The 25,315-nt window shown below is 43.3% G+C and overlaps 1 protein-coding gene across 1 annotated transcript; it reads right to left on the minus strand.

Moving 5' to 3' along the window:
- Positions 1-1,271: 1,271 nt before the first annotated feature.
- On the minus strand, positions 1,272-13,440 carry LOC309383686 (16 kDa beta-galactoside-binding lectin-like). Its single transcript, XM_081936493.1, has 4 exons — positions 13,421-13,440; positions 7,444-7,523; positions 5,380-5,551; positions 1,272-1,478 (listed from the first exon to the last, which is right to left on the minus strand). Exons 2-4 carry the CDS (start codon positions 7,518-7,520, stop codon positions 1,326-1,328), a joined length of 402 nt encoding a protein of 133 aa, XP_081792619.1. The 5' UTR covers positions 7,521-7,523; positions 13,421-13,440; the 3' UTR covers positions 1,272-1,325.
- Positions 13,441-25,315: the final 11,875 nt, after the last annotated feature.

Consider the following 25,315-nt stretch of genomic DNA (forward strand, 5'->3'; position numbering starts at 1 on the left):
GCAGGGATCGACCCCAAGGTGCGTCACTTGTGGGGTGCCCCAGGGGTTGGTTCTCTCACCCCTCCTGTTCAACATATATATGATACCACTGGGCAAGATCATCCATGGTTTTGGGGTACGGTATCATCAATATGCTGATGATATCCAACATTTCATCTCTACCCCAAACCACCAAAACAATGCCCTCGACGTGATGTCCCGATGCCTGGAGGCTGTGGGGATCTGGATGGGGAGGAACAAGCTCAAGCTCAATCCCTCCAAGACTGAGTGGCTGTGGTTTCCATCATCCCAATTTGTACATCTTGTTCCATCTTTGGTGATAGGGGGAGAAACTTTAGCCCCCTCAGAGAAGGCTCGCAATCTGGGAGTCCTCCTGGATACGCGGCTTAGTTTAGAAGAACACCTGACGGCCGTGACCAGGGGGGCCTTTTACCAGGTTCACCTGGTACGTCAGTTGCACCCCTTCCTGGATCGGGATGCTCTATGCACAGACACTCATGCCCTCGTCCTTTCTCGCCTGGACTACTGTAATGCTTTCTACATGGGGCTGCCCTTGAAGAGCACCCGGAGGCTTCAGCTGGTCCAGAATGCGGCTGCGCGGGTTGTCATGGGGGTACCTAGGTGCTCCCATGTTACACCTCTTTTAAGCGGCCTGCACTGGGTTGCCGGTTGTTTTCCGGGTGCGATTCAAGGTATTAATTATGACCTTTAAATTGCTCCATAGCTTAGGCCCAGGGTACCTACAAGACCACCTACTGCCACCAGTAGCCTCCCACCGTCCAGTACAATCCCACAGAGTTGGCCTCCTCAGGGTGCCGTTGGCCAGACAGTGTCGGCTGGTGACCCCCAGGGGGAGAGCCTTCTCTGTGGGAGTGCCTTCCCTCTGGAATGAGCTGCCCCCGGAGCTTCGCATAATCCCTGACCTCCGGTCCTTCCGACGCGTCCTAAAAAGTTGGCTTTTCCAGCAAGCCGACCTGGCCTGTTAATTTTATCTAATTTTTAAAATGTTATTGTCATATTAATTGGGTTTGTTTTTTTGGATATTTATCTAATTTCCTTTTAACTTTTGTGATATGTGTTTTTTAATGTTGTACGCCGCCCTGAGTCCTTTGGGAGAAGGGCGGCATATAAATCCAATAAAACAAACAAACAAACAATGTATGCATTTTTACGATAATTATATTAATGTGTTATTTCTGATATATTGTTATTTTGAAAGGATTAAAAAAGAAACTGAGACAGAAGTCAAATGACTCATTTATTCGTCTCTTTTTTTTTGTATCTTATTGAAGAAATCCACAGGGTGGAAGTGTGACTATATTTCATCAACACTTAGAACAATACTTGAAAGACAGAAGGCTCATGTCTCCATCCACTGAGAAGTATTGGACAGAATTCATGCCAAGACGATTGGGGAAGCTGATTTCCTGTCCATCGATCTTCACCTTTATCTCCCCAGCTTGGTAGCAGAGGCAGATCTATTAAGAACAGGCCAACAAGTTAATTCCTTGATGAGCTACAGGAAGTGAAAATCCAGATTCTTCCCCCACCCATCAATAATTATGGCCTAAATCAGGGGTCTCCAACCTTGGCAACTTTAAGACTTGTGGACTTCAACTCCCAGGAAGTTGAGGAACTCTGGGAGTTGAAGTCCACAAGTCTTAAAGTTGCCAAGATTGGAGACCCCTGGCCTAAATAAAGATGAATTAGGCCTGGAGTCAGAGCAACCACCACTCCATATATTTCAAATATATACACAGTTGTTTGCCTATGGATGATCAAATACATAGTCCATTCATTGCTCCAAGTATGGTAATAAATATACAACTAGTCTTTGACTTACAAAGACTAGTTGTATTCAATTAGTGACCAAAGTTACAACAGCACTGGAAAAAGTCATTTATTATCGCTTTTCGCACTTATGACATCCGTGATTAAAATTCGGATGCTTGGCAACTGGCTGATATTTACGGTTGTGGTGTCCCAGGGTCATGTGATCCCCTTTTCTAAGCTTCCGACAAAATTAATGGGGGAAGCCAGATTCACTTTTTACAGCTGTTGTTACTAACTGAACACCTGCAGTGATTCTTTTTGAACAACTGTGACAATGTTGTAAAATGGGGCACTTAGCAATGGAAATTTTGGACTCCGTTGTGGTCACAAGTTCGAGGACTACCTACATAGCAGAACCAATGGCAGAATTTTCGTTTTATTGTTTAAAAATATTTAAAGTGCGGCTCACTCTTTATTTATTTTTTTAATATGGTTTTTTTTTAAAGTTTCTTTTGCTTTCTTAAATCGTTGTGTTGTATTTTTACTCTGGCTTGGACCTCTCTGGATCCCTGAACTTACTGGTATTCCTCATTTAGTGACCGTTCAAAGTTACGATGACACTGGAAAAGCTGAGTTATGATTGCTTTTCACACTTATGGCAATTGCAGCTTCCCCATGGTCATGTGATCAAAATTCAGACTTGGCTTGGCAACTGATTCATATTTATGACAGTTGCAGTGTCCTGGCATTATGGGATTCCTTTTGGGGACCTTCAGGCAAGCAGAGTCAATGGGGAAGCCAGATCCACTTAGCAACCATGTTAGTAACTTAATGCCTGTAATGATTCATTTAACAACTCTTGGCAAGGAAGGTCAGAAAATGGGGCAAAGTTCACTTAACAAATGTCTCACTTAGCAACAGAAATGTTGGCCTCCATTGTGATCGTAAGTCGAGGACTCCCTGTACTTGCAATTAAGGAGTAACTACCCTCCCGAGATTCAAGGAGGCTATAATGCAGCACTCAGACTCTGGGGGAGAAACCCAGAAATGCCATAGTTTCTAGAAAGACAGCAGATTTAGTATATCATGGCAAATGCTAATGTGTTTATTGCAAGAAAATAATATATTACGGGCAATTCCCTCGCCAGGTTTTCTTTTCCACTTGGCTTAAAAATGTAGATCTTTTTAATTTAAAATAAAATGAAAATCAGGTTAGCAGTCTGCAAAGCCAAGCATTGGCTTTTAACTCTTCACTCTGAGCCACATTGACAATCTTAGGAAATAAGAGTGGTTTTTAAGTCTATCTAAAGGGGGCGATCTTATCGCTTGCTTTCTATAGGAGTACATGGATGGCTTAAAACAAAACGAACTATAATGGGTGCCAGTTTGTGAAAAAGCCCATCTGTTCCAGTTCTATTAGCCCCCTCGCCTCGCCTCCAATCCACCTAGAAATAAGGAAACATTTCTTGACATTAGAAGAATGAATCAGCAGAATGGCTTGGCTTCAGAAGTCCTGGGTGATCTACCACTGAAGATTTTTAACAAGAAATCGGACAAATATTTGTCTGAAATAATATACGGTTTCTTGCTTGAGCAGGGGGTTGGACTAGAAGACCTTCACGGTCCCTTCCAGCTCTGTTACTCTGTTATTATCTCCAGACCTATTCAACATAGTAGGAGGCCATGAGTTATATTTTGGATCTTGGTTTCAAAAACTTCTCTCTGTGTGTCCACTGAGCTTTTCAAAACTACTTGATACACTCTCTTCTACAGTTGTCTTCTTGAAATTGGCTGTGAAGGCGGGCATGGTCTGAACACCGCTCAAGATATTTTGGGAGAACCTTAGTGCCTAAGTGGCCACTGGTTCCATTGTGGGAAGAAGTGACAACACACGCACATGGCATCATGCAAACGATGCAATTTTCTCTATGCGGCGATTAGCATGTGGCACTCTCTTGATTCTTACCTATGTTAGTCCCTCTTCCTTTCTCTTTGCAGGTTCACATTTGTTCTCAGTCTTAGGATAAGCTCATGCAAAGCTTTGCTGAGCATATCGCCAAAAGAAGCTTGCTTGAGCATAGTTATGCAAACCCACAACAAAACATCTTAATGTTCTTGCCCTGCTTCACATAACATACTAAGACAGCGACCCCCAATCTTTTGAGCACCAGGGATCAGTTCTGTGGGAAGAGGTTCTTCTGCGGACTGGAGGGGACATGGTTTTGCCTGCTGCCTTCATCCTGTGGATGGAGCTTCACTTGTTAGCATGGCCCAGTTTCTGGCATGCTGCAAACCAAGCCACGGACCGGGGATTGGGGATCCCTATGTTAATACAATAGTTGGTTCCCACCTTATGGCCAACCACAATCTATGAGCCGTGGCGGTGCAATTGTTAGAATTCAGTATTGCAGGCTAATTCTGCTAACCACAGACTACTTTTATTAGGTACCCAGCTTAGCAGAAGTATTCAGATTAAATAACAGGGACATAACTCTAATGGATAAAAAGAACCAATCAAATTGCCTGACCAAGGGCAATAGGAAGAGCCGCAGTGGCTCAGTGGTTAGAATACAGTATTGCAGGCTAACTCTGCCCACTGCCAGGAGTTTAATCTCGCCTGGCTCAAGTTTGACTCAGCCTTCCATCCTTCCGTGGTTGAAAAAATGAGGACCCAGATTCTTGGGGGCCATAGGCTGACTCTGTAAATCGCTGAGAGAGGGCTGTGAAGTGGTATATAAGTCTAATTGCTATTGCTATTGCTATTCAATATCGTTTTAATTTAAGCCAGCGATGGCGAACCTTTTTTGGCTCGCGTGCCACAAGTGGGGGGAGCGCAGGGGGGTCGTGTGCAGGCGTGCCACACCTATAATGCAACGCGCGACCCCCCAGTGTGCATTCGTGCACAACACGCGATCCCCCCCATTTTTAAATGCTTTTTTCGCCCTCCCCAGGCTCCAGAGGCTTTATAGGAGCCTGGGGAGGGCGGAAAGAGCCTCCCCCGCCCCTCCAGAGGCTTCAGGGACCGTCCAGAGGCTTCCCTGAAGCCTTCGGAGCGCTTAAAACGACCCTCCGAGCAAACCGGAAGTGACTTCTGGTTTGCTCGGAGTGTGGTTTTAAGCACTCTGAAGGCATCAGGGAAGCCTCCGGACGGTTCCTGAAGCCTCTGGAGGCCCTCTGGGAGGGCGGGGGAGGCTCTTTTCGCCCTCCCCAGGCTCCTATAAAGCCTCTGGAGCCTGGGGAGGGCGAAAAAATGGCTTTTAAAAAGGTGAACTCAGCGCCTCGCGTGCCCTGACAAATGGCTCCGCGTGCCACCTGTGGCACGCGTGCCATAGGTTCACCATCACTGATCTAAGCATTGGATACAACCTGAGAGTCCTCACTATCTTGGGGGGGGGGGGGGGGAAAGTGATTGAGAAAGTGAATTGGTAGCAGCAGCTGACATTCTTTCCAACATGGTGCCCCCTAGTGGCATTTCACATGGAGCAAGCCAGGAAGATCAGGTGAAGTTTCAGAGAAAAGGTAGCTGACACTCAGCCACATTTTTTTTTAAAAGCGATCCCACATCTTTTGAACTGACACTTCAGTGCCTTAAATGTTCTTCCTGACCTTGATTTCAGCTCCTTCCTGGAACGGGAATATCGATGGCCGTACCTCCGCACCCCACTGGCCATTCGATCTGGAATTACACACCACCTTCTTGACGTCTCCATGGGCTTCAAAGCGAGCGTTCATGTGGATGGCCAAATTTGACTCATCCCGACCTAAGTTGATGGCAAAACTAACAAAGGGAAGGGCGACACATTAAGCACATGTTTCGTAAGCCAGTTTCAAAAATCGCAGTCCCATTTTCAGCGGTTTGGTAGCAAGGCTGGGCTGGTGTTTGGGCTGGTGTTCAGACTGGACTTCGTCCATCACAAGGTTTGATTCATTCTTTCCCTGTGTTCTGACCTGGCCTTAGCAGAAACAAGAAACAGACCCCTTGCCAGTAAAAACCCCTCTTTACTTACCTCTTATGAATTAATTTTATTCATCCACCGAAAGTCCAGGCAAAAGTCCTGCAAAGACTTAATTGCAGCAGCAGAACTTATCAGTTCCTTACAATAATTGCAAGGCCGTGAGCTACCAGCCGAAAGGCTGCAAATTAAGTTCTGGCAAGCAGTCTTTGTTGCACGAAACATAATGATCGAAATCTCTAGAAATACGAACTGTTGTCTCCTAGGATCACCACTCCCCTTTCCTTCTATTTATTCCCCAGCCAAGGAGGGGCCATTAAGCGTCCACGTTTGCTTTGCTTCCAGAGTCAAATCCTTTTCCTCCTTTTCACCTCTCCTGACTGCTCTGTGCATAGATACATCTGGAACAGGCCCACGCTGTTCTTCCACCTCACTCACCCCAGCCTCCAAAGGCAGCTGCCTCTCCGGTGGCTGGGAAATGACGGACAGGCCTTGGTTCTGTCTCTGTGTCCGATGCTGAGCATCCATCAGAATCTTCCCCAGACTCCAGAACTGGCCCAAGTTCTTCCCCAACCTTCTCATCTTCTGAGTCTGCCGCCAGCTCTTTTGGCAGCTGGTGGGCCACAATACCCTGTTTCCTGCCTTTCTCATTCAAGTAAGCCTTGGGGTTGACTCCTAGAGGAACTGTTCTACCAGTGCTTGCTTTTCCTTCTAGGAAGTGTTATCTTTTCACCAGGCCTTATTGTGGTTCCCTGATGGGGGACCCTGCATGCCTTCCTTCCTGCATTCTTTCACTTGACCATGATACAATCCCCTTAATTTTCTTTTCATTTTCTTCTGAAACTTCATCATTTCATTGCAGCAGACCAGTGGTGGGTTTCAGCCAGTACAGCCCGGTATGGGCATTCTGGTAGTAGCCGAGAGCAGTGGCCTCCATACCGGTACAGTGACTCATTTGGCCCCTCTGCCTGCCCGCGTTCCATGCCTGTTTTTAAAGCAACTGGGCCAATTGCGCATGCGCACACAGTGTGCGGCGCCTGTGCGACCTCCGATGAGCAGCTGGGTGTTGCAGGGGTGGTGGAGTGTGCATGTGTGCGCAGCACATGTGCACGACCAGGACGCCCAGCCCCATGCACAGCGTACCGGTAGCGACAGGGAGAGGAATCCACCAATGCAGCAAACCCTAATATACCTTAAGCATTTTACCACCATGATGGCACTGGATTCAGCAGGACTTTGGTTAACAAATCTTTGAAGCATCAAGCCTACCTTATATCCACTTCTTCTTAATTGCAAAACCATTTCAGTGTGGGTTGTAGTGAATGGGGCCAAAAAGAATTTAGGGGGCAACTTCCTGCTGTAGATAGGCCAGTGTTGTGGGTACTGTGTTTTATTCACCAATCACAGTACAGTATGTGAACCCAATCATATTATCTGCTTATAAAAAACAAGTCTCCCCCCCCCCCCCCATTCTTGCAAGGATTTGCAAGACCAAAATGTCATCAGTCATTTCAGAGTCATTTCATATCAATTGTTGGTCGTTTAAGATATTCTGTTTGCAAACTGAACTTCTTAAGCCCCCTGCCAATGAAAACACAGCATTCATAATATTTATACAAGCAACAGAAGTGGAAAAGGAAGACTTTTAAATCTGCTCAAAGCCAGCAAAGACTTAGCGTCATTTCTGATCTGTCTAAAGCCAATTAATTATACAGACCTCTTGGCCCCCTGATGTATTTTCCCCTTCAATTTGATACATTCACCGGTCTTCACTGACAAATCGAAGACTTTCATGATCTGAAAGAAAAAACAAACAAATGTTTGTGTTGTGATGTCCATGGCTTTCAGGACCAAAACACTTATATAATTTCCATTTCCCCACAAACTTGATGGGATAGGAAACATTCTCCACTATGAATCCTGTACCAAAAAATCCCCTGCATGTAGGGGTGGTATTTACTTACCTTTCCTACCGGTTCGCAAATGTGAGCACGCATGTTTGCGCACGCACTCCGCCTTTCGCGCATATGCTTTGCCTTTAAAAAGGGCCTAAATGGGGTGCCGTAGAGCCGGGGCAGGTGGGGCAGGGCCACCCGCCATTTCCACTACCGGTTCATGCAAACCGATCAGAACCAGCAGAATGCAATACCTGCCTGTCTTCAGTTGTGTTGGGACCTTTCCACCCAGATTTTGTTGCCAGAAGTGTCAAGAAATTTGAGCATTGATAGATCTGCTAGATCTCACAATGTCAAAATCAGGTCATACATATCATGGTGTCATGTCCCTTGTCTCATCCCCAGATCCTTAGGATTTGAAGGGTGTTAATGAAAGTGAAAGGCCTGTGTAAACTTTCAAATCAGTTTCAGATTCTTCGTTATGTTACTGAAATGTCTGAATCCCACCTATTCAACAATTCATAGTGTTAAGGGTATCTCCGTTGGGAAACAGAAAGTAGCGCAGCAGAATGTGCAGCTAGAGGGAAAGAATGTTGCTAGTAGAAAAATACACACGAATAGAGTTTCAGACCCTGCTAGTAAAAAACAAGTAGCTTTACTACTACTAATTGCTTCACAAGCAGTGATAGTAGATATATGTCCAAACACAGTTCAAAGAACAAACAATTGCTTACAGTCGCAGTTCACGTTCCAGTCATCAAGCATAGGACAAGCAGAGAGAGAGAGTGAGTGAGCTCTCATGACTCCCTCTTATTGTAAAGTTAATTACAGCTGATAAATACATTCACCCATTTAAAGCAACAACGACCATTTGTTGTTGTATATAGATATATGTTGCCTACCCAACACTAGGAGTATACTCCCAACACATAGCTTAGTACAAGGGTGTCAAACTCAAGGCCCATGGGCTGGATCTGGCCCGTGAGGTGCTTAGATCTGGCCTATGGGGTCACCCTGGAAAGAGTGAGGGACTGGCCCGCGGTGTGCCCCTCCCGAGCTCCGTTTTTGCTGACAGAAGGTTGCAGGAGGCCATCGCAGCCAGTAACGGGGCTTGGGAGCCTGTTTTTTTCTGGCAGAGCACTCAGGCTGCCACAGGCACCCCTCACATGAGAGACATCAATCAGGCCACACCCTGACAACACCCACCCTGTCCCCAAAGATCAAACACAACCCCCATGCAGCCCTCAATGAAATCGAGTTTTACACCCCTGGCTTAATATAATGTGTGAAGCCAGATTACATACCTAATCTGTACATCTATATAATGTACTATACCAGTTATGGCGAACCTATGGCACATATGTGCACGCTGGCCAGCTGAGTTCACCCTTTTTCAAAGCCATTTTTCACCCTCCCCAGGCTCCTATAAAGGTTCCCCCCCCCCCCGGAGGCCCTCCAGAGGCTTCATGAACTTCCCTGAAGCCTCCGGAGCGCAAAAAAACGGCCCTACAGACAAACCAGAAGTTCGGGAACGGACTTCGAGTTTGCTCGGAGGGTCGTTTTGACTGCTCCGTAGGCTTCAGGGAAGCCTCCTGAAAGTCCCTGAAGCTTTCAGAGTGCTTAAAACGATCCTCCGAGTAAACCAGAAGTCACTTCCGGTTTGCTTGGAGGTTCATTTTGTCTGCTCCGGAGGCTTCAGGGAAGCGTCCTGAAGGTCCCTCAGGCCTCCGGAGGGCTTCCGGGGGGGCAGGGCAGGCTGTTTTCACCCTCCCCAGGCTCCTATAAAGCCTCTGGAGCCTGTGGAGGGCAAAAAAAGCATGCAAAAATGGTGGGTGTCACGCCTGTAGAGCACGCATGTGCACTGGGGGGTGTCGTGCATTGCATTATGGGTGCAGCACATCCGCACACGACTCCCCTGCGCTCCCCCCATTTATGGCACGCGAGCCAAAAAAGTTTCACCATTGCTGTACAATATTGTATATTAGTATTGTACTGAAGCTTGTACTAGTATAATGTGTGAAGTATGTACTGTACAGGTAGTCATTGACTTACAACAGTTTGTTTGGTGACTGAATTTACAACGGTACTAAAAAAGTGACTTATTACTGTTTTTCACACAACCATTGCAGGTCATCAGATCAAAATTTGGACACTTGTGACCTTCTGACAAGCAAAGTCAATGGATAAGCCAGATTCACTTTGCAACTGTGTTACTAACGTAACAATCGCAGTGATTTACTTAACAACTGTGGCAAGAAAGGGGCACAACTCAACTATCTTGCTTCGCAGCAGAAATCTTGGGTTCACTTGTGGTTGTTAATCAAGGACTACCTATAATAATAAGCATGTTTTGTTACCCATGGTTTTCTGAAAACCTTATAACCAACTGAATTCATGCATCAAGCAGTAAGCCCAACCAAGGTAATCTAATCTTTGTGAATGTGTGAATTGGGTTAGGTTGTAAATTGAGGAGTGAAATTTGCCTGTCTTAGGTAAGATTCCAACTTCTGTTTGGACTTTGCAATTAACCTAATCCCCAGATGGTCATTGTAATAAACCTTATCTCCAAATGGTTAATAAGTAAAGAATCAGCAATTTATTTGACATTTGTTTGACTAAGCATCATCAGCAAGGTTTCTCACGCAATAGAGTTTGTTTCAAGAAATGCTTAGCTCATCTAGGTCTTTGAAGCTATTGTAGTATCCTGAAATTCAGAGCTACACCTCAAGGTCAAGTTTGTTAATCTATGCCAATACACCGTTGCGCAATCACTAGATAAAAGAACTACTAAATCTGAAAATTCTAGAATCTCTTACATGTCACGCAAAGTATGTTTGAGTAGGATGGTCATCTAACTCTTTGCTATCATCAAAGAGTTTTACCGCCCGGTTATGGGAATCCTAGTTAGAGCCACATCTTTTAGAAGTCTTAAATATCTATCTTAATATCTGTCTTAAATATTAATCTGAGGGAATGCATCTTACATGCAAAAGTAAAGTTGTGAATGCTCCAACACTGGAAGTTTTTAAGAAGATGTTCGATAACCATTTGTCTGAAGTGGTGTAGGGTCCATTCCATTCTACTCTATTCTACTGTACTCTATTCTATTCTGTTCTATTCCTATCCTATCCTATCCTATCCTATCCTATCCTTTCCTATCCTATCCTATCCTATCCTATCCTATCCTATCCTATCCTTTCCTATCTTATCCTATCCTATTCTCTTCTCTTCTCTTTTTAAGAGTTATCAACACTGTTGGCAATTAATGTAAAAAAGATGTGGAGACTCTAGAAAGAGTGCAGAGAAGAGCAACAAAGATGATTAGGGGACTAGAGACTAAAACATGTGAAGAACGGTTGCAGGAACTGGGTATGTCTAGTTTAATAGAAAGAAGGACTAGGGGAGACATGATAGCAGTGTTCCAATATCTCAGGGGTTGCCACAAAGAAGAGGGAGTCAAACTATTCTCCAAGGCACCTGAGGGCAGGACAAGAAGCAATGGGTGGAAACTAATCAAGAAGAGAAGCTACTTAGAACTAAGAGGGAAATTTCCTGATAGTTAGAACAAATTAATCAGTGGAACAACTTGCCTCCAGAAGTTATGAATGCTCCAACATTGGAGGTTTTTAAGAAGATGTTGGATAACCATTTGTCTGAAGTGGTGTAGGGTTTCCTGCCTGAGCAGGGGGTTGAACTAGAAGACCTCCAAGGTCCCTTCCAACTCTGTTATTCTATTCTATTCTATTCTATTCTATTCTATTCTATTCTATTCTATTCTATTCTATTCTTATTCTTATTCTTATTCTTATTCTTATTCCTATTCTATTCTTCAAATAAGGTTGCCCTTCGCATGAACAATCTTCATTCCAGCTAGGAGACAGACGGCAGGCATGAGTTAATGACCTAGAAAAACATCATTGATCTGAGCTGAGGGAATGCATCTTAAATGCAAAAGTAAATTTGGGCTGGGTTAGGTCAGATATTTTGCCCTGAGGGAAATGAGACCATTAGCACTGCCATCATCCCAATATCCAAGGCTGACTTGTTGAGTCACCTACTGGCTCAATTATTCCAACAATAAATGAACGCTTTGTTGTCCTTTCGTGATAGACACCTCTGCCAACTGCAAGAAAGCCTGGGTGTGTAGATCAATAATGGTGACCCTAGCTTTGGGTAAAATGTCAACTTTCGTGCTCAACAGATATTCAAATAAACCATTACCTGAACAGACTTGTCTAGGAATTTCAGGAAAAAATCAAAACCACCACTCATGTATTGTAATTTCTGTAGACAATCTATGGAACACATACATTTCACTCAACTTGCAACAACACCTGAGATAGAACGTTAGCTTATACAGTTCTTAATTTCTGATCCCAAGGAGAGTATCGTCAATATCATGATAATTTTTCAGGGAAGCAGTTCGGACATGTAATCAAACATCCATGACTACCATATTCTTATTGGTCTTTATATAATTTCATATCTTATTCTAGATGGATTATTGATCACAATAAACACTGTAGGTAATATGGAGCTAGTGCGAAGCTTCAGTTCTTGCTCATAACGACTGACAAATCTACAGGCTTTAGTCATAACACAGTACAATGGATTCATATACAGAGTAGGCCAAAAGTCAGGTGCTGTAGACATAGTATTATAGACATATATTAAATATCATAATCTGTTACTGTTTTCTTCTCAATGCTTCCTAACTCATGTTAGGATGATGCATGACATTCGAAAATTCCTAAGTATGGTAACATGAAAAAAACACCCCAATAAAACATATTGTGATGGCCTATAGAGCTTAACTTTTGGCTAACCATGTATATACTCCAAAAACAGATTACATAGCATAGAATAAAATGGAATAGAATAGAATAGAATGGAATGGAACGGAACGGAACAGAACAGAACAGAACAGAATAGAATAGAATTCTTTATTGGCCAAGTGTGATTGGACACACAAGGAATTTGTCTTTGGTGCATATGCTCTCAGTGTACATTAGGGTAAATAAGGAAAATAAAATGCATTCATCAGGAATAAAAAGATAGAACACTTAGTTATAGTCATGGTTACTAATAAGCTATCAAATCATACTAGTAAACAAATAAAAATAAAACAATATAAATTGAAAGATTTATAATCACATAATATTTATATTTACATTATGGCAGAGCAGGATCTGCAAAACAGACTATTATAATTTATAAACCATGATTTTTGCCTTAGCATTGTGTACAAAGCACAAACCAGTTAAAACCATCTGGTTTATCACATTATGCTTGAGAAGTCCTTGAAAATATATAAATGGCTAAGAGTATCGACTGTTTGTATTTTTTCAATTGCATTGTTAGGTAGACCCAGGTTGACTCAGCTTTCCATCCTTCCGAGGTGGGTAAAATGAGGATCCAGATTGTTGGGGGCAGTAGGCTGACTCTGTAAACCACTTAGAGAGGGCTGTAAAGCACCGTGAAGTGGTATATAAGCCTAAATGCTATTGCTATTTAGTAATGAGATTTTACTACCACATCATCCCAAAATAAAACATTATAGTTTTAAAAAATGAATTCTTAGAATGAACTGCAAAAGGTTATCATTTTCTATGCCCCAGAAATCCGAAGGATCATGAAACTTTGTCTCAAGGACATCTGATCTCTAGGTTTCCTGGCATAATATCAAATGCATGCAATCTATCCTATCGTTGTACAAATATATTAAGGGAAGGGAAGCTTACTAAATACTCAACAGTCTGTTATGCCCAACAACCATCTGCCCGGTCAAAGACAACTTACTGCTTGCTTGATTATTCTGTTCTAGGAAGAGTGCAAGAATGGCCAAGGTGTGTCCATGACTACATTTTAAACAATGGCTTGAAGGGGCATTGCCATTTCCCCAGCCAATGAGGTGTAAGTCCATAGACAACCAGGAAAAAATGGGCTGACCCTTGAAAAACTGAATTCATTCTACCACTCTGCTTCATGGTTTATGTCATTTGCAGACAAGGTGTGGGAGAAGGAGTGGCGGAAATTGGCCGCAATCAGAAGAGGAGTCAGCCTAGTGTCAATAAGTACCCATAAAACGGACTAAGTCCAACTTCTCTTGAATTTTGTTATCTAATGCCAAGATAGTGCTCATTATTAGTGGATTATATTGTACATAGACATGATTACTGATAAATCAGTTTAATTGGAACTTCATGTATGGTCCTGGACTTTTATGCCCGACATAAAGGAGGGTACAAGTCAAGTGTAGAACAAGGAAGAAAAGCCATTAAAAAAAAGGAAGATAGATGTGACCCATGTGTTTTTCAGTGATATTTTTGAGCAGGAACTTGTACGTGACTCATTGGATATTCCTATAATTGTCTTTCTACAATACATACACTTATCCTTTATTTAAATCAGCCTTAATTCTCAGTTTGCACTGAAACCTAAACTAGGCAACCTGGTTTATTCTGCACAACATGCTCAGTGGCTAATACGCTGAGCTTGTCGATCTGAAAGGTTGGACGTTTGAATCCCTAGCGCAGTGTAATGGAGTGAGCTCCTGTTACGTGTCCCAGGTTCTGCCAAAGTAGCAGTTCGAAAGCACGTAAAAAATGCAAGTAGAAAAATAGGGACCATCTTCGGTGGGAAGGTAACAGCATTCCATGCGCCTGGGGAGGGTGAAAAAAGCCCCCCCCGGAGGTCCTCCGGAGGCTTCAGGGACCTTCAGGGGGCTTCCGTGAAGCCTCCGGAGGGCAAAAAAAGACCCTATGAGCAAACCAGAAGTGACTTCCGGTTTGCTCGGAGGATTGTTTTGAGCGCTCCGGAGGCTTCAGGGACCTTCAGGAGCACTTAAAATGACCCTCCGAGCAAACCGGAAGCCCGTTCCCGAATTTCCAGTTTGCCAATAGGGCCGTTTTTTTGCACTCTGGAGGCTTCAGGGAAGCTCATGAAGCCACTGGAGAGCCTACGGGGGGCAGGGGAGGCTCTTTTTGCCCTCACCAGACTCCTATAAAGCCTCTGAAGCCTGAGAGAGCAAAAAATGGCTTTTAAAAAGGGTGAACTCAGCTGGACAGTGCGCGCATGCATGCTGGCCAGCTGACAGGGCAGCGCCTTGCGTGCCCTGACAAATGGCTCCGCGTACCACCTGTGGCACACGTGCCATAGGTTCGCCATCCCGGTTCTCGGAGTTCCCCCACACACGCACATATCTGGTGAGATTCCTTACTGGGGGAAGATGCTAAGGTCAATGGGATTTACTTTTGAAAGACAAATGAAGGATTGTGGTGTTATTCCATATTCATATGTTTACACTGAGCCATGTTTTTGTTAACACACAATTTTCTGTCTCAATCAGAATTGCCTGGGTTCTGACGCAGCCTTAAGCTGTAAATCCAAATTGATGCAAATGCTAATAGGTAGTTCAGCCAAATAATTAAACCATATGTTGGTTTATTAGGCTGTAGCAATCAGGTCTAATAGTGGTTGCTAGTCCATTGCTGAAACTTTTTATATTCCCAAATTAGTCAAACAAGGTAGAGCAACCCTGTCAGCTATAAAATATTATTATTTATATCTATATATTTATATTATATATTTGAGTCAGTGGTGGGATTCAAATTTTTTACTACCAGTTCTGTGAGCGTGATTTGGTGGGCATGGCGTGGTGGTCGTGGCAGGGCAAGGATACTATAAAATCCCTATTCCCCCCCACTCCAGGGGAAGGTTACTACAAAATCCCAATCCCCTCCCAAACAGCTGGGACTTTGGAGGCAGAGAATAGGTGTGGGCAGGGCCAGTCAAAGGTGGCACTTACCTGCTCTCCAAAGTACTCAAAAGTTCAGCTACTGGTTCTCCAGAACTGGTCAGAACCTGCTGAATACCACTTCTCTTGCTACTATGGCTCAAGACTGGGAGTCGTGGGACTGCCTTTTGCAAAATGTTTCTGTCTATTCTGTCTGAAAGGGAGCACTGGCTATAAGTCTCTATCAAAAGGTGCAAGAAAAGAAGCTCTATGTCAGGGTTCCAAATAGCATCCAAAAGTAAATCAGAGTCCGAGGCAAAGTATTCCTCAAAGTTCCAATTTATTAAGAGAGCCATGTTGGCACATCTGAAAGCTTCCCAGTTTTCCCCACTTAATTGAAAGCACAAGATCTTGTCCCCACACCCACAAGTCCATCACATGGTCCAATCTTCCACTGCCACGCTGGCAGCTTCCACCCATCCAGTTCTGGCCAGGTGCAGAGACAAAGGATGACCTTGGCTTTCTAGAAAGAATTTTGCTATGGCTACATATCATCCAGCTCCGTATAATCCCCGCTCCCATTTTCCCACAATAGAAAATGCATAGTAGAATAATAGAAACTGTGGCAGGCCTGAGATCCAAAAGAAAAGGTGGCTGTAGGCCTGACACTCTAATGGTGACTCTTCCATCACAGTTCTCCTCCTCTGGGACAGCTTTTGTCCCCCGACACAAGGAGACCCTTCCTGGACTTCTAGAAAGAAGTAAAAACATAGCTGTGATAGAAGGATTTTGGGGATTAACTACAACCAAGAGTACCAAATTCTATCAAATGAATTTTAGCTGGTGGCTTTTACTATTTAATTTAACAGCCAATTAGACTGGAGTTCTTATTTTAATTATTATATTGTTTTTGTATTTTATACGACAGCTGCTAAATAAAATGGCAGGCAACTCTCATAAATAAAGCACAGGTGGTCCTCAACTTAGGATCACATTTGGGACCAGACCCAAAGGTGCTTTTTCAAGAGGCAACTGGACTTTCTTGTTTTTTTTTCTTTTGAAGACATTTCACTTCTCATCCAAGAAGCTTCTCCAGCTCTGACAGGACAACCTTGTCCTGGATGACTGAGAATCTCTACAAACTTTTAGCTACACAGTGTGGGATGGACACCCCTTTGAATGGTGTGGGAGTAGGAATGGATTTCCAGAGTACAAAATTGCAGGCTACAGGAACCATTTGCACCACTCAGGTGACTCTGAGGACACAGATCAACCTCCAAGTGCTTCAAGGACCCTCGAAATGGATGCAACCGACTAGCTGTCTGCAAGGAATATAAATCCTTCCATTCCCCACTGTCCTGTCAGAGCTGAAGAAGCTTCTTGGATGAGAAGCGAAATGTCTTCCAAAAAAACCCAAGAAAGTCCAGTTGCCTCCCAAAAAAAGCATCTTTGGGACAAGCACGACCTAAAGGACTGAGAATCTCTAGACGTTTGGGACCAGAATTTCTAAGTGCTAAGCAAGGTGGTTGAGCCCAGTTCAGTGAGTTGAGCCCTTTCTACGATCTTTTTTTTTTGTCATGGTTGATAAGTGAATCGTGCGGTCATTAAATGAGTCTGGATTCCTCCGCTGATTTTGTGCATTGGAAGCCAGTTGGAAAAGTCACAAATGGCAATTCTGTGACCCCAGAACACTGCAACCATTGTAAGCACATGCCTGTTACCAAGCACACAAATTTTGAACAGATGATCATGGGGATGCTGCAATGGTCATGAGGACTGGTCACTTTTTCCAGTGCTGTTCAGAACTTCAAAAGTTCACTGAACAAATGGTTGTGAGTCGAGAATGACCTGTACTAAACTCAAAACGTCAGGTTTTCAATTCCAGTAAGAATTTATTCACACTAAGGAATATTAGCCATGTAGGCATTTATTCACACTGAAGAATATTAGCCATGATAGATATGTGAGACTTGAAGGATTAAGGACGAACTGTTACAGCATCCCCATGGCCACATGATCAAGATTCAGATTTTTGGCAACTGACTCATATTTATGGTTGCAATGCCCCAGAGTCATGCGATCACCTTTCCCCACCTTCTGACAAGGAAAATTAATGAGGAAGTCAGATCCACTTGTAGGAAGTTAGCACCCACCCCTCTCCGAGCAAAATGAGATATTTTAGGAAATATTAAAAGGGCAGAATATTTCTCCTAAAAGGACAGCAGGCACTTAGCCCTCCCCCTTTGTCAATGGGCCATTAAGGCCTGAGCCAGTCTATTCTACATAACATAGATCTACCTCCTTCTGGCAGAGCCATAATAGGAATCCCAGAACCCTTTCATTACATCATCACCCTGTAGGAGTCAACCAAGCTTAGGACTCAGGACAGCTTACAGAGTTGCCCCTGCATGGCCCCATGGGAGTCTGACAACCAATCAGAATACAAGCTCAAATTCAAAGTTCAAGAGGGGGTATAGATCTCTTTCTCTCTCACACCCATGTGCCTTTTTGCCCAGGACCTCAAACCATCTGGTCCTGTCCACCATTACAACCAACTTTCCAAACAGCCACCATTATTTCCAGTGTCTTTTTCCCCAGTTGGAACTGAACCCAGATGGACGTTTCTTCCAACACATTCAACAACTGTGTTACTAACTTAACAACTGCAATGATTCACTTAACAATTGTGGAAAGGTCATAAAATGGAGGTAAAATTCACTTAATTGTCTGTCTCACTCTGCAACAGAAATGTCAGGCACAGTTATGGTTGTAAGGCAAGGACTACCTGTATCGCAATGGCTTGGCCCACAGCATAGGCTAAAACCAAACTTTTTTTTACTTTTTTTCTGGTAGTGGGGATGAACTCCAAAAAGCAGTACGAACAGGATAAATATTTACTGTAATTTAGTTTTAAAAATTACAGTTCAACAGGAATTTTTGGAGGCCCCTTGAGGACTTCCTCAACTCTTTCAGGGATTGCATGCAACTTCAAAGAGATAAATAAATCCATTGTGATTCTCAGTATTTTTTTGTTTACGATTGTTATTATTTTACTCCAGTACAAGAAAGTGTGCCCTTTGATGCAGTTTCTGGAGTGTACCAGCAGGAGGCACATTTGAGCATCCATAGATTTCCCAGGCAGATCTGATTGGCTCCAAGGGGAACAAAATACCTGTCTTTCCACAGATCCATCCCTATATTTCTTATAATTATGCCAACCTGATTGTGCAATTACATTCCCTGTCTTAACAAACTATATTAACAAAAGTTGAGCAAGCACCGATCAGGTGTTTTAAGGCCTTTAAAAAATAATGATGATCCTCATTCTGCGTTTGTGAATTCTGTGCTCTCAAACTGTCATTCCCCCGGGGTGAGTCGGACTGCAGTAATTTCCTTTGACACCTGCCGTAATGACAATATAATGACCGAAATGAAGAACCTGGTGCTTAAGTCAATCCCTGGGGGCCCCAGCGGCTTTCAAAGTTGCCAGGGGCAGCTGATTGCTTTGTTCTTTTCCAACTTTCTTTCATTCTCCCTGAGAAAGTTGAGGCACTTATAATCATAATAATTAAGTGATTGGGGGTGTTTTTTTTTTGATTCTCCATATTCCCCCTTCTAAGGCACATGGAGTTCTTAATAAGCTGTGAGAGGTAAGTGACACAAAGTGTAAAGGGAATATGGCTGAAATTAAAATAAATAATGGCAAGGGGCCAAGCATTTCACATTGCATAACAGATAAATTGCCTTGTCTTTCTTGCTCCCCAGGTGGCGCGGTATCAGCAATTGGATGAAATACAATACACGCTTAGGCCTGCCTGCGAGGGGCTGCTTTGAAGGCTAATGTTAAGAAATGACTTTTCAAATGAATTTATTGCATAGACTTCATTGATAACCGCCACCTGCTTCAATAAAATGCAATATCAGTTAGGCACAGAAAACCATATACAACTGAGACTTGGATTCAATGAATCTCATTTAAAGGACTTTGGATACAGCAGACCAAACCATTTTTTGCATCCTCTTGTAATAGTAAGAAGCCTGCCGCATCCCAAGTAGTGAAGTGCTAATACCAATTTATAATGCCTTGGTAAGACCACCTTTGGGATACTGCATCCAGTTTTAGTTGCCATGAGGTTAAAAGGATGTGGAGACTCCAGAAAGAGTGCAGAGAAGAGCAACAAAGATGATTAGGGGACTGGAGGCGAAAACATGAAGAACGATTGCAGGAACTGGGTAGGTCTAGTTCAGTGTTTCTCAAACTTGGCGACTTTAAGTCCTGTGGACTTCAACTCCCAGAATCCCCCAGCCAGCATAGCTGGCTGGGGAATTCTGGGAGTTGAAGTCCACAGGACTTAAAGTCGCCAAGTTTGAGAAACACTGGTCTAGTTTGATGAAAAGAAGGACTAGGGGAGAGATCATAGCAGTGTTCCAATATCTCAGGGGTTGCCACAAAGAAAAGCGAGTCAAGTTCAAGCTACTGAAATCATTGCAATAAGAGAACATGGTCGAATTCACGAATCACCTAAGTCATGGTGTGGTTTATTTCATTTTGGCTTAGGTAAAATATTACTTCAAATACATATCTGCCCAACTTTTAGAAAGATCAGACGTGGCTCATAGCATTAGGAATCTTCACACAACACTTAAGATTCAAGGGTGGAATTCTATCTTGACTACTCAAGGTGCTGAAAATTGAATAGTTGGCAATTCCTAGCCCTTTTTCTTTATGCAAACTTTTAACTTTATCACAAATTGTTACATAAACAAGTTGGTAGTGTAATACTCAACTACTGCTATGACGCACGAATCTCATGGGAACATAAAATATTTATGCTCTACTGAAATCCTGAGCAATTCTTGCAAAATATTGAGAGATTTCAACCACCATTTTCACCACAACCAACCTGTATGATTATCATGGACCACAGAGGGCCAGGGCCTGTGGTGGGATTCAAATTTTTTTACTCTGGTTCTCTGGGCATGGCTTTGTGAGTGTGGCGTGGCTTTATGGGTGTGGCTTTGTGGATGTGGTAGGGGAAGGATACTGCAAAATCCTCATTCCCTCCCCACCCCACTAACCTGCTTTACAGCTCTGTTCTCCTGTTCAGGGCAACAAAAGAAGATCAGCTGGGAGGCTGGGAGGCAGCAGGGGCGCGGCCAGCCTATTTGCAGGTTCTCCGAACTACTCAAAATTTCCATTACTGGTTCTCCAGAACCTGTCAGAGCTGGCTGAATACCACCTCTGGGTCTTTTACGCATGGGCTTGATGGGCACTTGCCCGTGGGCCCCAGGAGCATAGGGGCCCCATACTAATCTGTGTATGTTAACCCTTCAATGCACCTTGTATCATACAAATACAGCAACATATTTATTACATTTTACTGCATTTTTTAATTAATAGTAACATGCATTAATAGAAATTAACACTGCTTTTTCCCCTGTAGATAATGAGATGAGCCCACACATTATTCTGTGTTGGCTTGACATTCTTTTTTATTCATATTTATTCATATATTTTTATACATGTGAGTAGTTCTCGTAGGGGCCCCAGTACACTGCTTTGCCCGAGGCCCACAATGCAGTGGTGTAGGTACACACTCCTACTACACGCTCAAATCTTGCCCCACTGTCGGGAAAGCATTGGAAGATGATCGCAAGGAGATTCAAGGAGAATGTGAAGCTGTTAACTTTGGTTCAGGCCTAAAAATCAGGCTACAGGCCCAGGCCTGTAAAGGTCTGATCAAGTCCAAAAGCTTTATGTCCTTTCTTGTAAGAATTGCTGATATGACTAATGTTTATTTTTATCTGCAGTAAGGCAAGCTGACCCAGATGGATGTTATTCACTTCTGCTTTCCTCCCCAAATGCAATAGTTAGAATGTGATAAGGTTTGCACCATTATGCAAACCTTAACTCATGTAACTCTCTTTTCTGTCATTAACTGTAACCAAATATCTGTATGAAGCATTTTCAGTTCCTTATCATACCATATATGTCAAATGTAACCATCAGCAACTGTATATGTAATGTGGGGTATAAAACCCTGTTTATGATAATCATTCGGGGTCTGGACAAGCTGTTTTCTCTTTGTTCGGTCCTTTATTATGCATAATAAAACTGTTTCCTACACTAGAGTGCTTGGCTGTGTCCTTCCCTCTTCCTACAACAGTGGTGAGATTCAATTTTTTTACTACTGGTTCTATGGGCGTAGATTGGTGGGTGTGACTTGGCTTGGTGGGCGTGGCAGGGGAAGAGTACTGTAAATCTCCATTCCCTCCCCTCTCCATGGGAAGGATACTGCAAAATCTCAATTTCCTCCCAATCAGCTGGGACCCAGAAGGCAGAGAATAGATGGGGGTGAGGCCAGTCAGAAGTGGTATTTACCGGTTCTCCGAATTACTCAAAATTTCCACTACCAGTTCTCCAGAACTGGTAAGAACCTGCTGTATACCACCTCTGCCATAATGCTGTTAAGATGGTCCTGTAGTTGGGAATACTGGGGAATACAATGACAATGGACCTCTGTTGGAAAGACTCATACTTTGAAATTACAAAAGCTTACTCCTATCTAGAGAGATATCTGCACCTCTTACTGTTATGGCTGCCCAGAATTAACTAGGTTTCAACCTTTTACACAGTCTAGGCTAAGCTTCCCCAAACCGGTGACATATCTACAATTCCTAAAATTTCCTAAAGATAATAGGTAGGTGAAAGGAGGTTAGAGTGTTGTGTATGGGTGGTTGTGAAGTAAGCATTTCTGCAAGAGCCCTCATTGTGTAATGTTCACAATCCCAAGTAGTGCATCCTACAGGGCCACCTTCTAAATGTGCAAGACCACACAGCTCTCCCACCGTGCCTAACCAGCAGAGTGGCTCGAGAAGGAGCTCCCTTTTCCATGAAGGGCTGGGCATTAGGGATGAAGGGTCAGCTCAGTTCCATCCCAAACCCGGAACCAGGGGTAGATTCTTTCTCCCGAGAAGGATGCGTTTGAGAAGAAGAACATGGTATCCTTCGTTTCTACGTTGAAAAATTCCACCTGTTGATAGATGTAATCCACAAACACACGAATCCGCCGGGGCTTCTTTGCAAAAGGAAGCTTGGTGTGTTGTGGTTCAGTAAAAGCTATGTAATTTGCTGTCCCCTCATATGCTCCAATGCCCCAGATGCCTTCTTTGGGGCTAAAACCAGTCAATCCTTTTCTATTCACTGACCCCCTGGCAACTCCCACAGCCCATTCTCCATTGTGTTTTATTTCTACCTCCCAACAGTGTTTTCCTGACTGAAATGCATTCTGGCCCAGAACCCACAGCCGTGTGTTAAATCTTTTATCACTATAGGGAAGTGATTGTTCTTCCATTCCCCATGTTGCGGTTTTCCGATCCCTGGAAATGACAAGGCGGCGATGAGCAGTGTCTGGGTCAAAGGTCACGGAATCTACAAGAGAAAAGCAAAATGGTGAAACTTATTTGCAGTCCTTCAGTACTTTTTTCCTCTCAAAATCTACATGATACTATCTCGGTTCTTCAGCTCTCTGTTCAGCAGACTCTGGAGACTGCAGACAACATTTGGACGGGCTCACCAACTGCTTGGTGGCGCAGTGGTTAGAGTGCGGTACTGCAGGCTATTTCTGCTGCCTGCCGGCTGCCTGCAATTTGGCATTTCAAAACCCACCAGGCTCAAGTTTGACTCAGCCTTCCAGCCTTCTGAGGTGGGTATAATGAGGATTGTTGGGGGCAATATGCTGATTCTGTAAACCGCTTAGAGAGAGCTGTAAAGCACTGTAAAGTGGTATATAAGTCAAAGTGCTATTGCTATTGCTCAAAAAGTTTCTTGTTTTCAGAGCTGTGGAGCCAGTTAATTTTGAGGGGGGGAGGCAGGAAAACTGCACCATCTGTCATTGATGTAAATTATATCAATTTCCACAAATGATGCAATTTCATGCAGATAAATGCAATTTCAATTATAATGGGCATTGGACATTCCCGGACACCCTTCCCCTACATGTTCAAATCTTGTTGAATTATTTACATTTAAATAATGCAAGTGTCAGGTTTTATTGGCTTCCAAGAGAAAAGCTACAAATAGTGTTCATAAAAATAAACCCAAGATTTGAAAGTATTTGATGAAAACGATTTATATTTTGCTTCTTTAAGTGAGTTTATTAAAAAGCAAAACAGTCTCAATGAGTACTTGTCAGAAAATGGTGTTAGGGATGTTAAGCAAACAAAAATAACTGTTAAAAATTCTAAGACTGTTTTATTGGATGTACGGTATAGATTAAATTATGATCTGTGGTATTAGAAAGGTTTATTTCTTATTATACCAGAAAGGGGTGTGGTTCAGATGGTTGATGCCTGAAGGTATGCTAATCTTCTGGGAGGACACAAGAGTCAGAATTAATACAACCATAGAGGCTCAGGCCTTTATGGAAAAAAATAGAGCCCTCCTAGATAAGCCTGATGATACTACACCAGATACACAAGACACGGGAGGGGCCGGAGCTCTGCTGGCGGGGGGAGAAGGGGCAACATCGAGAAAACTCAGATCACAAAAATGAAGAAGAAAATCTGTTTGATGTAAAGTGATTGAAATTATTTGAAGATAAAAGTTTATATGCTGACAAAATACCATCAATTTGTAATAATCTAATGCATTAATAAATGAAATGTATGAGTACGGGGGGAGGGACCACCTCCTGCATACTGTAACTGCCAAAATTTGTAACTTATTCCACTACCCCTTTCCTTGTTTCTTTTTTTAAAAAAACCAATAAAATTTTGTTTAAAAAAAAGAAAGAAAGAAAGGTTTATTTCTTGTCCAGTTCTAATAATCCCAAGGAAATCATTGTATTTATGGGGCCAAGGGCATTTCACAAATCCATTTATCATTCTTGGGATCTCAAAAGTTCACAGAACCCCTGCATGATGCCCTAATGTGAATGTTTGGATTGGCGTGCATTGTGTAAAATTAAAAATTCGGGTAGCTGAGTAAAATCATGTATAATGTGTCGTGTTACTACAGCTTTTTATTACAGTATTGTAAAGGGTAAGCTGCTGCAATTATCTTTCCCAGCACATTCAGGGAGATCTGGATCAGTCCTTTGTTCTATATCAGCGGTTTCAAACTGGGTTTGACACCATATCAGGGTTGTGTTTGACTTGGGAGGGGGACAGGGTGGGCATGGCCAGTTCAACATTACTCATGTCAAGGCACCTGTGGGGGTCCTGAGCACTCAGCAACGAAAATAGGCTCCCGAGCTCCGTTTTGGGCTGTGACGGCCTCCTGCAACCCTCTGTCAGCGAAAACGGAGCTCATGAGGTTTAGGTTTAGGTTTATTTGGATTTATATGCCGCCCTTCTCCAAAAGGACTCAGGGCGACGTACAACATTAAAAACACACATCACAAAAGTTAAAAAAAGATTAAACCCATTTCCAAAAAGACCAAACCGATTTTTTAAAAAAAAGAAACAATACATTTAAAATAAATTAAAATTAACATTAACAGGCCAGGCCGGCTTGCTGGAAAAGCCAACTTTTTAGGGCGCGTCGGAAGGACAGGAGGTCAGGGATTATGTGGAGCTCCGGGGGCAACTCATTCCAGAGGGAAGGCGCTCCCACAGAGAAGGCTCTCCCCCTGGGGGTCACCAGCTGACACTGCTTGGCCGACGGCACCCTGAGGGCTGCACTCCATCCTTTTGAGCTCAGTTTTTGCTGGCAGAGGCACTGCAGGCCAGTCCTTTGCTGTTTCCAGGACAGCCCCACAGGTCAGATATAAGCACCCTGTGGGCCAGATATGACCCCATGAGTGTGACCCCCTTGTTCTATATTATGAATAACTTAGATTGATTTGCTTTGGTTATCAGTATTGTAAATCCTGATTTCAGAAAATATAACAACAACTTCCCCTCCCCCCCACATAAATAATTTAAAATTACCTATTGCGCTACCTGGGATCAATGCG

This window comes from Natrix helvetica (assembly GCF_964273705.1).
Source record: "Natrix helvetica genome assembly, chromosome: 1".
In the NCBI taxonomy this organism is placed as follows: Eukaryota; Metazoa; Chordata; class Lepidosauria; order Squamata; family Natricidae; genus Natrix; species Natrix helvetica.